At 45.4% G+C, this 18,210-nt stretch overlaps 1 protein-coding gene across 3 annotated transcripts in view; it reads left to right on the top strand.

Moving 5' to 3' along the window:
- The window catches only part of LOC147895591 (mediator of RNA polymerase II transcription subunit 9-like), a 64,153-nt gene that overhangs the window by 41,627 nt on the left and 4,316 nt on the right, over nt 1-18,210 (top strand). Inside the window, exons 2-3 of one of the 3 annotated variants that reach the window (XM_087384162.1) lie at nt 8,372-8,434; nt 13,837-13,917. In XM_087384162.1, the coding sequence (XP_087240288.1) occupies nt 8,372-8,434; nt 13,837-13,917 (144 nt within the window). The remainder of the gene's footprint in view (nt 1-8,371; nt 8,435-13,836; nt 13,918-18,210) is intronic. The other 2 variants (XM_087384163.1, XM_087384164.1) reach the window with 2 other exon arrangements.

The raw sequence follows: 18,210 nt of genomic DNA, 5'->3' as shown, positions 1-18,210 counted from the left end.
AGCTGGGCCGCTGGGTGGGGGGGCGGCTCTGCATCCTCCCAAGAACTCGCCTGCCCAAAGTCGTGCTGTAGGCAAAGAAGGAGGTCGGCCCCTGTCCTGTCACAATCTCTGGCCAACTCCACTCTCCTGGGTCCCAATCAAGCTCTGACAAGGCCCGCCCCTCCCAGAGCCAGAGTCGCCAAAGCTGCATCTGATCCTGCTCAATGCTAGGATCGGTACGCCAGACCTTCCCCAAAAGGCCTATGACCCGAACCCTCTGCCATGGGAGTAGGGGGTCGATGAGTGCATCCTCTCTCCTGAGTCGTCCATCCCCCATAACCGCGAAGAAGGAAATAGAGGAGTCGTCCATACGTCCTGCGACCACCAGTGGGATGCCACGGGGGGTGAACTGTCCCAGCCAACGGTCGTCACCAGGCATGAGGATCTGAGGCTCAGGTGGAACCAACCAATCAGCTGGGATCACGCCGTCGATCTCCGTGCGTCTCGCCTGGGCTCCACGTGCACCTCCAGCTGCGTCTGCGAGATCAGCCGTCTCCAAATGTTTGTACGTGTCCCTCCAAACTCGAAGGGACCGGGCTGGCCCCCTCATCCAGCCATCCCACCTGATATGTGATCTCTCCCCCAACTGAAGGCCCTCGGCATCTCTGACCTGATCATTCCAGATAAGCGGCTGGCGATCGATCTCCTCCTGACAGCGGGGAGGGGACTGAATGAGACTGAGGCGGAGCCGCCTCCAAACCATGAGGAGGCTACGAACGAGTGGGGAACAGGGCTGAGTGAGCGGGGCGGAAGTGAAGATCCACCTGAGGGACGGGAGCCACTCTCCACCTCGGCGCGGGACACAAGAACCGACCCCCTGCTGAAGTAGCATCTTCCACGTCTGCCCCCCCGGGGTCAAACCGCGGATGACTAACTTGCCTAACAAGGCCTGACTCTGAAGCTCTGGATCGATGACCCCCAGGCCTCCCTCAGCCTACGGAAGAATGACTGTCTGCCAAGCAACCGTGGCTCTGGTATCTCTGAGGCCATCCTCCCCGGACCAAAGGAAGTTCCGAACCAGCCTCCTAAGCTGTGCCACGCTGGATCTCGAGAAACACCAACAGGAAGCCACATACCAAGCCGTGGCCAGGAGGACTTGGTTGACTACCAAGGCACGACCTGCAAGGGAAAGCTTAGCAGTGCTCCAGAAAGCCAGCTTCCGTCGAATGGAATCTAGCACCGGGAGAAACTGCTGAGCTGGCGTGATGTCCAGGCCGACCTGAAAACCCAGGTATCTAGCTGTCTGTCCCCACGGGATCCACCTAAAACCCAAAAACCTCCCCCACTGAGAACGCGCCCCGGGGTCTGTGAGAAAACCAACTGATTTGTTCTAGTTGATTTTCGCACCAGCAGTCGAACAGAAGACCTCCAGGGCCATCCTCACCCTCTCCAGCATGATCAAACTACTAGCAGTGCATAATCGATCACCATTGTTAAGTGATGGTAGAGATTTACAAAAAAACCAGCTATAAGTTCCAACATTGCAGTGTCCAATTTGGAGGTCCAATAATCCAGCTTTCATATCCAGATTGCTTATAAAAGAAACAAATAGACAATCTTTGGATTGGTGATGATCCGCCTTTCCTAACAAGGCGAAAGTTCGGGTAGTGTCTAACATTTTCCTCCCAATAAAAGACTGCAAGAGAAGGCATCTTCGAAGGATATTCTGACAAGATCGGTCTTTCCACCCGTGTCCGATATTGTCTGGTGTTTTGCTAGTTTTCAACCTTCTTGTGATTCCGAATTGATCCGACAACACGTGCAGTGAGCCACGATTTTCTTCTATCCATTGACACAAAGATGAGCAGTTGATGGTTACATTTCTATCGTGGTGTGCAGCAAAGCACACATATTTTCTCATTGAGCTGCCAATGCTCAAATCTCTCCTCTATATGATGTGTGATGATGCACATATATTCTCTTTCTAATGTGCAGACAATGCACAAGCGCATTTGATCTAGAGTTGCCTGTAAATCCTGATGAGGGTATGGAGCTGCTTGTAAATCCAACGATGCATTCTCCTCTTTGGTGTGCGGTGATGCACATATTTTCTCCTTGTGCGGATAATGCACATTATCTCTTCGACAATGCGCGCGGACGCAGACTTTTCCTACATTGGGTTTTCCACAGATTCTCTTGTCCCCTCTTTCAATTCGTTTGGACGTCGGTTAGTCATCTGTCAGTCATGTTAGCATTTGTTAGTGTTGATTAGTGTGGTGAACCTCCAAGGAGTGGTGAGAAATGCTAAGGTTAATGGAGGGGTGAAAATGCAAGTGCCATGTAGCACAATTCCATGCAATATTCTAGGTGGTTCCAATAAGGAGGCTTCTACCACCTTTGAGAGGCGCTTTAATGGTTGATAGACTCTAAGCTATGACTCCCCCATGAGAGTTGGAGCTCTTGTTCTTCGTGAGCAGGTAGGGGCGATGTATGGAAGGAGCTTTGTGACATGGGATTGGCTATAGGCTGTTGGCGCAACTCTTTTGCCTCTTCCCAACTTTGTGTGGTTCTCTCATGTGACCTCTATATGTTCAGCCTATTTCAAAGTAGTTTGTGTGTGTGGTACGTGATATGTGCTCCGAGTGTTTGGAGCAAGGGATTCTCTTATAATCAGCCTTTGTGGCTAGTGTGATAGGATTTCTTGTAAATAGATGCAACAAGCCCCGTAGGAATGCGCATATGTTGATGTGTGAGTTGAGTGCTTTTGGCTTGAGCCTTTTCAGTAAAGGTGTGCTTTATATTTCATGCTCTGTGTGTGTGTGTGTGTGTGTGTGAGAGAGAGAGAGAGAGAGAGTAGGTGTGTGTGTGCGAGAGAGAGGAGAGCTCCTGTCGTACAGCCAGCCTCTGCATCGTCTTCCACCCAGCCCCCGTCCTTTGCTGCCAGCCTTTGTACGGCGTCTGTACGGCCTTCTTGCTGCAACCGTATGGCCTAGGTGGCCTTCCCTGCTGGTCTCTATTCCGTACAGGCTGCCGCTGCACCCCGTACAGTTCGTGTGCCCTCGGTTGGGTCTGCCATACGCTCCTATCGCTTCCGTACGGTCGCTGCACTTCCGGACAGACCGTACAGCTACTGTTTCACATCTGTGCAGGCTGCCAGTTTCCGTACAGACAGTACTACCCGTACAAGCGTTGATTGGTCTCCATACCTGCTCAACATGTCCGTACAGTTTTGGTGATCCATACAGGCTGTTGCATTTTCCTGTGCAGGCTGGGTGGTGTTCCCTCGTGCGCTGCTACTGCTCCCCGTTGATCCCTCCTCTTCTCCTCTTTCTTTGTTTCCTTTTCCCCTTCCGGTTAGCCTAGTGTAACCTCCTTTCTAGCCTTTGCCAAAGTATTTCCTTGCAGATATCCCTTTCTCTTGTGCAGCTCTTTTCCATCTTCTCCTTCTTTGCCCCTTCCTTTTTCAGTTCCTTGCTTCTCCACTTCTTCAGCTACAGTGGCAGATTGTCCCTATGAGAAGACATTTCAAAAGGACAGGTTCGTTCCGAATGAAAAACAAAAGCAAGTGATGGGTCAGGATGACCCCTTCATGCCTTTGCAGAGGCTCAGCTCGTCCACGTCGTGATGTGTGAAGGTTTTGAGGATACTCAAAAGCGTTGGAAAGATCCACTTCCCATGGCAGGTATCATGGTAGAGGTGGATGACATCTTTGATCCTGTCAAGGAATATGGCAAGCATGCCATTATTATTTTCTTTCATGGATGTATGCCTGCTGCTGCGGATGTGGGCAATTGGTTGACTAGAACCTTGGGTGGGTGTCGTGTCAAAAAAGTCCACTATGCAGCGAGGGATTTTTTTGAGATCATCATGGTTGATGAAGAGCACATACATGTTTTGCTGGAGCACTCTCCGCTCTTCTATGGCTAGCAGATGGTCCATGTCTTGCCCTGGTCTCCAACCAGGGATTATCAAGCATTGATTTGACACCGCTACCCTGTATGGGTAGAGGTTGTGGATTTTCCTCAGTGCATGGCTTCTCTATTGGAAAAAATTGCAGCTTCTCTTGGCAAGGTGTTTTGTCCACCGAGACCAAACAACAATTCGAATTGCTTTTGCATTTTGTGGGACACAAATAATCCCACCCCGGCTTCTTATTCGGTTACTATCAATAATGTTTCCATGGGTAGTGCTTTTTACAAGTTTGGGTCGATCATGCCTTCACGCATTCTGATCATGCACCTCTTTGGTTGAGGCTCTCCATGCATGACTTTCCTGATGACAGATTGCCTTGCAGAAGGCTTTTGTTGGTGAATAACAATTATCTGGAACATGCTGATTTTCAAGCTATGGTCTCTGATGCCATTCAGCCTCTCTCTTAACAGATGCTTTTTTATATAGATTATGCATGGCAGGCTTTTGTTGCTCCAATGCAAGCTGTGATTCGGGATTATGGTAAATCATTTATGCGAGCCACACGGGAGACTGTTGTGCATGCTAAACTCATTTGCCAGAGTCTGAGTGAGCTTAGTTACCTTCAGCCTTTGTCTTCTTATGAAAGCATGTACTTATGTCAGGACAAATTATGTCCCCAATCAAATGATCGAAGAAAGCTTTCCAAATGGGAAACCCGATCTCGACAAAGGGCTTTTTTGGATAAAGGCTGCTTTTCGAAGCAATTTTTTAAAAGTTTGCATTACAAATGACATGCTAGAAATATATGTCGGGTCCGGATGCCTCATGGTTCTTGGTCTTCATCTCGCTCTGAACTTGCTGATTTTTGTGTGCAGCACTTCTCCCATTTTGGGCATGTGGACTTTCCTTCTCCTAAGATTTTGTCTGCATGCCAGCTTCTTTTACAGCGTGTCCTTCCAATTCTTTCTCAAGCTCAGGCTTTGGAGTTGGAACTTCCCTTCACTGAAAGGGAATTGTCAGATGCAGTTAAATCCTGTGGTAGATGGAAATCTCCAGGATGGGATGGCCTCACTGTTGAGTTCTTTCTTGCTTTCTGGGATAGCCTCAAATCCCCTCTGCTGCAAATGGCTAATTCAGCTTGGGAAAATCAGCAAATGCCCCTGTCATGGAAAAAGGGACTGGTAAAGCTCCTTATCACTGACTGTAGACCAATTACGCTCATGCCACTCATTTACAAGATCATAGCTAAAATGCTTGTTGACCGTATCAAAGGCTATCTGCATGATGGACTGCATCCTTCTCAATATGGCTTTGTTCCTCGTAGGCAAATGCTTATGCTGGGATTGAATATGCCAAGTACACGTAGCAGGATGTTTTGCTCTTACAGATTGACGTTGCCAAAGCTTGTGACACAGTTCAATGGGAGTTCATCTCGCAAACAATGCGAGCCTTGGGGTTTTGAATAAAAATGCAGCAGGTTATTTATTAGCTCTACAAGGATAGCAATGCTGCTTGTATTCTTTTTGGAGACAACTCTGAAGAATGGACTCTTCGTTGTTCAGTTCGTCAGGGCTGTCCCCTTAGTGCCTTACTGTATGCTTTTGCTACTCATCCTATGCTGCAATACATTGATCATCTAGTAGCTACAGATTCTCTCCATGGTTTGGAACTGGATGAAAATCGTAGCATGGTTGCTCAGGCCTATGCTGATGATTCTTTCTTTACTCCAAAGAATACTCCGGCTGATCTTTCTGCTTTGATGCAAGCCCTTTCAGTTTATAGTTTGGTAGCTGGCCTTCATGTTAACTTTCAAAAGTCTAAGCTGCTCGCGTTGCATCTTAAAGACTGGCACAGTCTCTTATGGCCAGGGGAGATCATACCACCCACTCAGTTAGTTCAACACCTTGGTTATCCTTTGGGCTGGGGACTTACTCGTCGACAGCAAATTGATTGGGTTCTAATCAAGCTTCGGAAAAAGCTTGAATATTGAAAATTGCCAACTTGGCCTTTACATGTTTGCCTCCGAATAGTGCAGTCCATACTTGTGGCATACGTTCAATTTTATTTGCTTTTAATCATGTTCACCAAGGCAGATCTTGATCCTTTATGTCTGTCATTATGGAGATCTTTTGGCGTTCCAAACATGGCAGAAAAAGTCTCAGACTACTTTCGGTGCATCGAATTTGTTCCCCTAAGATGCATGGAGGTTTGAATATCACTAATATCTAGGTGCACATCCTTGCTCACAGGGGAAAAACGTTGCCGCAATTTTTGAAAAGTAATCAGCCCTGGGCTCTCATGATTCAATCTCTGGTCACACATATTAGTACTCCTGCTTTTGGTGATTGGCAATCCACTCAGTGGGATTTCTTGTTTGGGTGCATTGATGGCACTTTGCATGGCTGCCCTATGGTCTCCAACTTGCTTCTTGACTGGAAGCATATTCTGTCTCACCTGGAATGGCATGGTCGACAGCCTCTGATGGGTAATTCTTTGCGAGTTGAAAGCATTCACTGGTCCAAAGTTTTTCAGCCTCCGCTTGCTTTATAGGAACCTCATCGTTCTTACTTTATTTCTTTTAAAGGAATCAATACTATCGTTGATGTTATTCATGATGATGGCTCTATGCTTCCCTTTTCTCTGCCAGCCACACAGTATGGTTTGGGTTCTCATTATCGTACTTTGTAGCAGTAAATCACTTGTATGCTTTTGCCTTCAATTCCGATTCCCCCTTGGAACTCCAGGATCGATTAGAGGATTGGACATTGACTTCCCTTGGGTCCTCCTCTCGTCCTTTGAGGCTATCTCAGATTACTGTGTCTGTATTATACAAAATCCTTTTGCCTCAACAGTGGGTTTCAGAAAGGGGTAATTCTCTTTGGCAAATGCATCAGTCAGCTAAGTGGTGGAGGAAAAGACTGCGGCAACTTTGGGGATACAAGGTTCCACTTCGGCAACAGGTTTTTTTATTGCGAGTGCTTCTGGGAATTTTTCCATCTAGATAGCTGCTACTCGCCGTAGGCACGTTGCTCCTGCTTTATGTCATCGGTGTCTGATTTCTCAGGAGATTGTATCTTATTTATTTTGGCATTGCCCGTCTTCTTGGCAGTTTTTGAATTCTCTTCGACAGAGGCTCCGAGCAAGATTCCTGACTCTTTTTTTCGGGAATTTTTTTTGGCTCTTTGGTTTTTATCCACAACAACCGGAGTTTCATCTTTTCTTTGTTTGGGTTCGCTTATGAATGCGTATGAAGCTGCCTATAAATCCATGAATAGTTTGGAGCTGCCTGTAAATCCGCAGATGCTTCTTTCAGATGTGCAGTGATGCACATATTATTTTTACACCACTTCATTTAGTCTAGAGCTTGCAATAAATCCTTGCGACATCATGGAGCTGCTTATAAATAACGACATTGGGCGACGATGCATGGATTTCTCTGATGTGATGCAGGAAGAACCCAAGAAAGGACCTACGGTTCTCAGTGATGGTGTTCTCCATACACCAAGTTCTTCACGACGTGTAGTCATTCTCTGACTCTACGAGTGGTGGATCTTCATCGACATATACCAATGGGGTGGATTTACACATCCAATGATGTTTTTATGAATTTCACAATAGGTCCTTAGCCTTGGCGATAAGTCCTAAAATGGTGTAAAACTTAGACTTCTTTTTTTGATAAGGCATCTGACTTCTTAGCAGGCCTTGTGAAGGTTTGATGGATTTTCATCCATTCGCCGTTAGTGCCAATGTTAACAAGGTCCGTATGCACGATTAAGTGCCGACCACGGTTAGGCATAGAGTTAGCATAAGGCTAGGCGTATAGTGAAGTTATCTTCATATTTATGAAGGGGCAAGTGAACATTAAGGAGAACATTGGATGCTTGGCCACCGATATCTTTGTTTGAAGCATTTTCATGACAATTCCACATGCCCCGTTTTGGGCGGTCTTTATGTATGATCAGCCTTTTGGCAACCTCTCGCTTTGGCCTTCTTTCTCTTCCGTTTTGTGCATGATGTAGTTTTTCAGCAGCACTATGTTGGGGGCAGCCCTCAGTGCCCAACTCTTGGTTAATGGAGGCGTTTCTCCCGTTAACAATTGGCAACACATGGGGGATTAGCTTTCTATCAGTGTATTTTTTAAACTAAGGTGCGAACCTATTTCCTCGAACAAATTTGGAAAAAATCAATCTATTTTATGACTAGTTTTTCCAATCAATGGCTATTATAAAGTGCTCACCACAAATGAATTTTGTTTTCATGTTTTGGGCTCGATTCGGTAGCTAGTGCCTGCAACAACTTTTATGAGCAATTTCGTTTATTATAGTTTATTTTTTCGCTAGTGCTTGCAACAACTTTTATGAGCAATTTCGTTTATTACAGGTTTTGTGTGCTTGCAATGACATTCATCGGCAATTGATGTAGTTTGTAATTTGCATCAAGTAAGAATGTATATCTAATCATCAGAAGTGTATATTTGCAGTTAATAAATGCGTTTGCAGATGCGGTCGAGAGAGGAGTCCGTGATCAGCATGTGGATGAATTGGTAAATTAATTTTCTTGACCATATTTTGTGACTTATCACATCATCATTGCAATACTGTATGCTATGTTCGATAGCAATATGTATGCATCATATTTCTGAATGCGTCTTGAATCTTGATTGTACATCCTTTCTTTCGAAGAAAGGTAGATACATTAGTTTCAAAAAAGATTACTTCATGCAAGCAATCTCATCAAAACCAAAATTAAAACAACTCAAAGAGATCCGACAATGATGGATTGTTGTTTGGGGCAAGAACTACTAAAGCCATAGAGTTAAAAATTTTATCGGAAAGCAAGAAGCAAGTGAAATTACAAAAACAGCTTGATTGAACTCACAACTAGAGAGGGAAAGCATACAAAATGTATGTGAGTGTGCTTAAGTGGAGAATTCAACTCAAACCTATGTAGTTAAGCTTTGATGGTGTGATTATGTGGCAATGCTACACAACATGCCAATTTTTTTATCAGTCCATTGTGATCATAAGCTGCCCTAGTTAAGCTCAATTGATGTCAGATTTTGAAAAAGACCACTAGTTAGTCCAAAAATGACATGGAGCATCAACACTCTCCCTCAATTTCGATATCCTTCATGATAGGGCCAAAACGTTTTCTAAAAAACAAACAGGGGAATCACGGGTGATTTGCAGGATTTTCCACCCAGCCACGTTTTGAGGCACAAATTCATGGTTTCGAATCATCTTATTCTTCGTTCCAACTCACGTGTGTATCAATAAAGCCCCAATCTCCCTAGATGGGCCTAGATTGCCACATGCCTATTTTGTAAGGCCACGCTTAGATCTTCTTTTTACCCCTTCTTGGGATTCCTTAAACCATTTGCCCTAGGCACAATTCATAACCAGGAACACCTAGGCCCAGGCCTTTAGACCCACCTAGTCACGCAAATCACCCTCGCTGATGACCTTGACATTGAATCCCTTTAACCATATACATAAAGCGCAATGCAAATTATTTACAATTGTTGGTCCTCTAAAGGTAAAATGCCGGCTGACCCTTCAAAGGTCATCTCAGCTTGAGCATAATGTTCCTTCCCTCTTCAAGCATGAGTGTCCTCGATGATGAAATCTGCCAATACTCTCTACATTTTGTACATGGATTCCCAAGTCGCCTCATAAAAAGGTTAACCATGCCATGCAACCAACACCGTGGGTATCTTCCGATTGCATACTTGCATTGTTCCTCGGTCTAGGATTCTTATTGGTTTCCGCGACGGATTCAGCACCCTCCCACACGTGCTACAGTTCCCGGTTCAGCGATGCCTAGCCGCTTTCTTACATGAGATGACTCGCCACCGAGATACCTCTCTCCGAGCACGGTGACACGCGCAGCACACACAGCGTGAGGACACCCAGCGGCCCATCACTGATTTCTTCTAGTCACAGGATACCTCTCCTCAGTCTAGCCGACGACGCGGACGTGAGCGAGAGCCAGAGCCACGAAAGCTATGCCAGCGGACAGACTCACACATCCGGGTCCATGACATCTCGTCTCTACTCTCTGCCCGCCCCACCGGGGTTACTGTTGCCCTCATCCACAGGGCCACCCGCCGCCCCCGACGACCGAGCTCGACTAGGCCGCGTGACGTCAGAGGCCAATCATCTATCGCATGGTTTTTCCCGGCCGCCCATTTGCCCCTCTGTCCCATTTTTGGTGCCCCCCCCTTCTTTTTTGTATCATCTGGAGGTAGACACATATTTTTGTACAGGACTAGACACACCGTCCTTCATAACCTCTTTTTTGTAGAAACGGTTGGCTGGCCCGTTTTGAGACTGCCACCGTTATGCTCATTGTATCAGTTATCTTTAGACTCATAGACCTTCACAGTCTCTCGAAGACTTTAATAAACTTTCTTTCTTTCTTTCTTTCTCTCTCTCTTTCATGTGAGTGATTACAGCTTGAGAATCTTCAATCGGCCGTGCGCGTGAGCTATCCAGAGGAAGAGAGATCATGTTGCGATTAATATTCCAGCCTTCCCGAGGGCTCCAAAACTGTTGTGATTTGTACAAGCAAACCACAATCTGATTGCGATCTACTCCAAAAGGCTCGTTTTTGTTGTGATTTGATCCCAAGCTATCAGTACGGATTGTGAATACCTTATGCGAGCTTCTGGCTGTTGTGATTTTGTGTTTGGGTTGGTTTCAATAGTATCAAAGCATGGTTTTGCTGCTTCCCTTGGTAGCAGCGATATGAAGAGTCTCTACACAACAATCCTTTGTGTTTGCGGTTTCAATGGTATCAGAGCCATTGAAAGATATTTCTTTTGGCTAAGTTTGTGACAGAATGTTTCATGTGCCAAAAGGTGAAGTATGGTCGGCACAGGACTTCTTCTGCCGCCACTGCCCATACCACAAGGACCATGGGATAGTATTGCTATGGACTTCATCTTCGACCTTTCCAGATTTAGATACGGGAATGATGGGATATGGACCATAATTGACAGGTTCAGTAAGCAGGCCCACTTCATTCCAGTATGAAAAACCATTAAGGCAGACCACATGGCGAGATTGTTGCTAGCACAGATCTTCGTACCATGTGATGGCTAGTCGATTGTCAACAATCCAAACCCCAGGATGACTAGTTTGTTCTGGTGAGCATTGTTTGATAACATGGGTACGAAGTTGGATTTCTCATCTGCTTTTCACCCTCAAACGTATGGACAAAGTGACAATGCCAATTCTACACAATTAGATCTTCTAAAGTATTATGTGTTGGAACAGAAAGCCAAATGGGAAAGGTATCTTCCTCTCTTAGAATTTGCATACCGTAATACTATTCACAAATCCACAAGAAAAGGCTCATTCAAAGTCATTTATGGAAATGTGATTTTGCCACCTATCCTTAGAACAAAGGACGAGATACTTGCAGCTAATCAGTATGTTTGAGACTTGGACACAGCCTTTTGCCAGGTTCAGACAGCAATTGAAAGATCTCAACAGAAGCGAAAGAAGGCTGCAGATAAGCATAGGAGAGATATGAATCTCCAAGAAGGAGACTGGGTGTTACTTAAGTTTGCAAAAGCACGTCTCAGAAAGTTGAAAGGGAAAGAAAAAGTATACCCAAAGCTGTCTCCTAGATATTATGGGCCTTCCGAGTTACTGAGCCCATAAGTGAATTCGTGTATCGACTAGAGTTACTCGAGACTTGAAAGATTTACAATGCTTTTCATGTGAGTCTTCTCAAGAAGCACCAAGGACCAGAGCCCAATGAACCAATACGGTGGAAGAGATGGAGGAGATCCTCCAACCAGAACATATTATATATCATACAGAAAGAAAGACCCCTGAGGCAAGGTCATCCGCAGATACCTTGTCAAGTTTAAGAACTATTCGGGACTTGATGCCAAGTGGGTAGATGAAGGCTTTTTTTCATAATATTCTTAAGTTTTGCAGCTGTACCAAGGAGCTTTTCAGTTGAGGACAACTGATTCGAAGCCGAGGGGATGTCACCATTTGATACTTCTCACAAGAAATGAAGTATAATCTCTATTAGAATTGACTTTGGTGAAAGAATGTTGCCTTTGGTTAACTAAGAATATTTTTTAGTGTTTTACTTGTGCTCTGCATTGGTAAAAGAGAACTATGGGGACGCCCACAAGGGAGTAGGATTAGCCTAATAACTAGGAATGTATGCATTTCGTCAACCCTTAATGGGTTAAAGTGATTTGTAGGATGTGTGGATTCGTTATGGGAAACCAGCACGGTGGTTGTTGGGATATACTAAAAGCAAGCATGGGATGAAATGTGACGCGGTTAACGAAACGATAAACAATTTAAAGGGCACTGTTTTAGTATAGCACTATGCAACAAATTTTAGGAAAGCATGGCAGTAGTGTAGGGATATCACGGTAGTAGTGCAGGATAAGTTATCACCAGTGTGGTGGTTGGTTTGCACTAGGATATTAACAGTCACCAACGTGGTGGTTTGCTTCTATTATTACAAGATGAATGGATTTGTAGGATGGTTGGAGTTTGTGTAGGACTTGGAAGAGTGCTAAAAGGCTCAAAAAGCTAAAGCAAGTGGCAAAAAGTAGGTTCCATAGGGAAAAAAACACCCAGGAGTTGGCGCCATTAAAGGAGGACCCACGGGATTCTAAAAAGAGGATAAAAGCTGCCCCAAGGTGGGTTAAAAGCAGGAAAGCTTAGTTTTTGTAAAAATAACTTTAGAAAAGCAGGTCTAGCTTTTAGCTAGGCCAAGTCTATAAAAGAAGGGGCTTTAGATCTCTTAGACTCATTCAAGGTGCTACTCAACTCCATCCTCTTCTGAGAGCCAGTTGTCCAAAGTTTATTTCTATTGCAATAAAGAGCTTCAGGGGGGTCCAGCCCTTATTTCTGGACCCTAGTGCGGTATATTGCCTTCTTCTCTCTATCCTAGTCATCTAGTATGGATGCAAGTTATCTTTTCCGTTCCTCCACGTCCTACCTTTGTGATGCGAGTGATAATAGCATGAGAATCTTCAATTGGCCGTGCGTTGGAGCTATCCAAGCGAAGAGAGATCCTATTGTGATTAATATCCTTCCCGAGGGCTCTAGAATTGATGCGATTTGTACCGGGAAGCCAAAACTTGATTGCGATTTGCTCCAAAAAGCCCATTTTTGCTGCGATTTGATCCCTAGTTGTCAATACGGACTATGAATAGCTTACTAGATCTTCTGGCTTTTGCAATTTTGTGTCTGGGTTTTCACAGGTACTTTCTTTGATGACATCTTGGTCTTTTCAAAGACAGAAGAAGAACATAAGGAGCTCTTGGCCACTGTGTTCCAAGAACTTCGAAATCACAAGCTTTTTATAAATGGCAAGAAGAACGAGTTTTTCCTTGATGAGATTCACTATCTCGGACACATCATCGATAAAGAAAGGATTTTGATGGATCCCGCGAAGATAAGAGCTTTAGAGGAATGGCCAGAGCTTACCTCGATACATGAAGCACATAGTTTCCTTGGGCTTTGCTCCTATTACAGACTCATTATAGCATTTTCTACGTCACTAACTCTCGAATTTCACATGCATCTTCTGCTATATCAGCAGCTGTTATACCCCATGATTCCATCCACTTCATTCCCTATCTGTGCCATCCCATGATTTCATCGCCTTGTGTGGTATTCTATTGGTGTCCATCTTCTAAACTTTGTTGAGGTAAGCCATGAATTGACATAATGGCTCCCCTTCTAGGATATCATACTTGTTTCAGCTAGTAGTTTGGGGTAGGGTGTCTATGTCTTAACCCCTGATTCCCCTATTAGGAAACGTTTATGTAAAGTTTCTATTCTTTCCCAATAGATCCTAGAGGGTCCCGGTGCCCAAGCTGGGCACCCTGTGAGAGAGAGAGAGAGAGAGAGAGAGAGAGAGAGAGAGAGCTCTAATGTTTTTTGGATGTGATTTTGACAGGTAAATGATTTGATTATTAGGTTTGATAAGTGCCAAGAGATGTTAAATTCCATTTCGTCAACCATAAACCCAAAAGCTATGGTGAGCTTTCATATGACTTGTATGTGATTGCAAGCAATAAAATTTCTGGATTTGAAGCATTAAAACATTTCATTTTAGTTACAGAATGACAATAATATCTCCACATAGCCCACAGCTTCATAGAGTCCTACTGTCGATTGTGTGATTATATCTCATTGTGGTTTTAGCATAGAGCATTTCGAGGCTAAGGCCCAGCATAATAGGTTTATAAGGCTCATAAACCATTGTGCCCTACAAGAATTGTTGTTGAGTGTTTTTTCTGAACATAGTGATTGAGAATGTATTGTAGTGTGCTGTTCTAGTTTGTAGACCAAGGTGCCGAAAGAGAGTGTTGCTTTCTAATATTAATAGATTAAGTAGCATCTAATTTCCCTTTCACAATCTATGAATGTTGATCAGCTTTTCCGAAAGAAGTGTTTGTAGATATGTCTAATAGTTTTTGGTGTGCTTATTGGCATATATTCTTGGAGGATTTAATTGGGCCTTCTAGCCTGTTTTTTAAAATAATTTGCATGCTTGATATTTGCAATTTTTTTAAAGGATTATCCTGGAAATCAAAACACAAGAATGAAGCAAAATAATGTGCTTGAATTACGTATAATTTACTATTTAAGCACATCATAGCAGTGCTTCAAAATAATGTTCTGGATACAATGTTGAGTACTCAAATATCACTCTCAATATTGAATGGTGGACATTTTTTCATCAATTGCCATTATTCCTTTTATTCATCAAAGGGTTTGTCTTTTCAAGGACTTATTGTCCATCCATTCTAATTTCCTATTTGATATTCTTTTGGACTGATTTTGGGGGGGAGGAGGAATGCCCGAGTTGATGGAAGGACAAGAGGTCGCTCCATGTAAGGCCTTTGAGAGGAAATAGGGTGGAGTCTAGAGGGAGGTACATTAATGGATAGACTCCAGGCTAAAGGAAAGCTGCGAGCAATGGATCTGATCCTTAAAGATATATTAATAGGTGGTAGAGCGCCGGCATGTCTTAGAGGGTACTGAGGGGGAGGGCAGAAGCAGTAGGGAACCAAAAAGATGGGACATCATGATCAACCAAAGCGGATCAAGAGTTTGGCAAGGTTTGCATAGAGAGCATTAGAGCAACGAGTTGAAGAAGGTAGTCCACCATGGTATGGCCTTCACCATTTTTCCTTTGATAACACATATGTAATGAGAAATGATAAACCCTCTGTCTAGGGATGTACGTGCACAAGCTAGGCCCGTGATGGCATCAAGCTTCTGGGTGGGACGATATGTGCACATGTGAGATCCCTTAATGAAATCAAGCTTTGAGGTAGACCGTGAAATCATGCAGCATTGTTTGTATACTAACTGTCACTAACATTAAAATCCCCTACCGATTAGGTCATGAAACGAGGGAGATGTATGGTAATGCCATAGTGCGACCTGCTGTGGAAATGGAAAAACAACAAATGAATATGGAAGTCCTTGTTACTAAATTTTACTGATAGTTAGCATTTGTATCCCTTCATTGAGATCTTGGTGTCCTCCTCCTTACTTGTGGCCACCTTTGGTGGGCATATCATATATTGTTGTGTGTATCATGTGGCTTCAGGGATCCCCAAGTCCTTGCTCTTGTGGTTTTTTCCATAAAAGGGGAAAATTACCAATGATGAAGTCAAGCAAGTTGTTGGATAAAAATGCTCCACGCTTTGGAGTCTAGGTCAGTCGTAGTTGCTGAATCTGTAAGGCCCTTGTATGAAAAGAAGCCAAATGAGCAAGCCGTGATTAGATCTTAAAAACCTGGCTTATCTCTAGAGCAGCCATGTGCGAAGCACTATGTCGAGGTACCAAGTTTTCTTCAGATTTGGAGGCACAAGTCTTGGTGCACATGGATGGACAGCGGTTCAGCCAGAGATGTTGGGATGTCATGTGGCAAGGCAGCTGCTCTAGTGCCCTCCAAGTCGACCAAAGTAGGTTCGTGATTGTCTGGAAGTCGGTCATTGTGGAAAGCAGGGTCACGTGGCAAGAAGGCCAACCATGGTTGTCTCAAAGGCAGCTTGTCCAATGTTGGCTCATGTGGGGACTTCCCCCCCTCCCCCCTGCCGCTAAGCAGAGATTTCCTGTCTTCATTCACTCCTCAATACTTGGAGTTGTGAAGGCTATGGACTCCACAATTTTGGGAGAGTATATTGGAGTCCAAAAACAATTTAATATTCTATAGAATAGAGGGAAAATTTTAAAACGGCACAGCAATTCAACTCTACCACCTCCCAAACGCTATCGCATATACATGTCGAACATATACAACATTGTTTGTTACAAAATTACCCTTTTGAAAGGGTGATTACTGAATGCTCTGACCCTGTATCCAGTAGGCTGGGGAGATCTCATTAATATGAAACGTGTGTCCTCCCTCTGTCAACCAAGCCACCATCCCCCAGGTGTAATCTTTGTCTATACTCTGCATGTGTGTCATGATCCTGAGGGCTCTCATTCAAATCCTCGCTGCGCTATGACAGCTCCATAGGCAGTGCAGAATAGTCTCCAGGACACCATTTGAGCAGCAGTGGCACTGCCCCTTCACTCGCATCTACTCCAACCACGGGCCGATGGGCAAGCCTCCGTGGGCTACCAGCCAGAAGAAGTATGAGATCTTCCTCAGCTGCAAGCTGGACCACAACCACGTCCAAAACCTGGAGCGAACATCTTGGGGCACTCTCTGGGTCACCCAGTGTCTTTCTCTTGAGGGAGTCCACCTCAACAAGTCCATCTGAAGTCTCTTGCCAATCCGTGTGGTGTAGGAAAAGAAAGGTACCTCATCTATCGTCTCAGCTATGCTGCCCTTGGAGGGCCAGAACCACTCCCTCGGATCCCACTGGACCTCCCTTAGGGGTCTACCCTCCCATAGCCAAAGGAGCCATCGAGAGGTGTCCTACTCTGAGATACTGGGATCAATGTGCCACTCCTTCCCCAAGCGTCCTACCACTCTGATCATCTACCAGTGTATCCCATCAAGACTCCCATCCATCTCAGGGTCACTCCTAGTGAGGAGCTGAAGCAGGCCTCCAGGTGCTACATGGAAGAAGCCAAGGTGCATGCTGCCGCGCTGCATCAAAATCCTCAAGGGAACACCAATACGAGAAAACTGCCCCAACCATTTGTTGTCTCTCCAAATGTGAAGTCCTTCCCACCAGGACTTACGAATGGCTAAGTCGATCTTGCCCATCTGCTGCCCTGCCCCTCTCAGATGCGCTAGGGCATCAAGCCTCGCCTCTGCCTCCATAGGTAGTCTGCTCCAGCGACCAAAAGACCCTCTTGGACCATTGTCCCCCTGTGCCCAGCCAATGTGAGTCCGCTGCTCAAGCATACGTCCCTCCTGATCTCTGACCTCTGGGTGCCACATAAGGGACTGGTGCTCAAACTTCTCTCTGCATCTGGGCGGAGCACGGATGAGGCCCCATGCTAGTCGTTGCCAAACCCTGTGGAGGCTCCTCATCAGGGGGGAGCCCTTCCCCGTAAGGGGGGCCTCCAAGAAGATCCATCTATGTGAAGGTTGCCACTGTCCCCCAGTGCGTGGGGTGTTCCTCAGAAGCCCTCTCTGTAAGAGGAGCTTCCAAGGCTCGGCACCTAGGGTGAGGCCACGAACCACCATCTTGCCCAGAAGGGCCCTACTCTGCATCTCCAGATCAATGATACCCAAGCCTCCTAGTGCCTGTGGCATGATCACCGTCTGCCGAGCTACTCGGGCCCTAGTGTTCCTCGTGCCATCTGAACCTAATCCAGAGGAAGTTCTGTACCAACCGTCATAGCTGCCCAATGCATCCTCTGTGAAAGCACCAACACGAGGCAATATACCAGGCAGTGGCAAGGACGACTTGGTTTGCCACTAAAACGCGACCTATTTGGCCGAGCTCCAATAGAGAAGCTTGCGCCGAACACTCTCAAGGACCAGGACAATCTGCTGCTTTGCTATGATGTCAATACCCACTTGGCATCCGAGGTATCTCGCTGTTTGGCTTCGCGGTATCCATCTAAAATTAAAGTCACTCCTCCACTCACGGATCTCCTGTGTCTTCTCAAAGCCCGTGAAGAAGCCTATGGATTTCGTCCAATTGATCCGTGCCCCCGAGGCCTCACAATAGATAGCCAAGGCGCCTTTGACTCTCTCTAGACTCACTGTGGTGCCCTCAACATACAAGGCCGTGTCATCTGCAAACTCCGAGTCAAGGAGCTCCTCCTCCTGTCTGATTGGGAGCCTCAACCCTGTGAGACCGGCCACCTGTGATCTCAAGTAGTAGCCCAGAGCCTCCGCTACAAACAA

Source organism: Dipteris shenzhenensis, chromosome 13 (assembly GCF_047967505.1).
Source record: "Dipteris shenzhenensis isolate YYH24624 ecotype China chromosome 13, Dip_SZ_1.0, whole genome shotgun sequence".
Taxonomy (NCBI): Eukaryota; Viridiplantae; Streptophyta; class Polypodiopsida; order Gleicheniales; family Dipteridaceae; genus Dipteris; species Dipteris shenzhenensis.
Note: the sequence above shows the minus strand (reverse complement) of the source record. Positions and strands in the feature narration are given on the sequence as shown.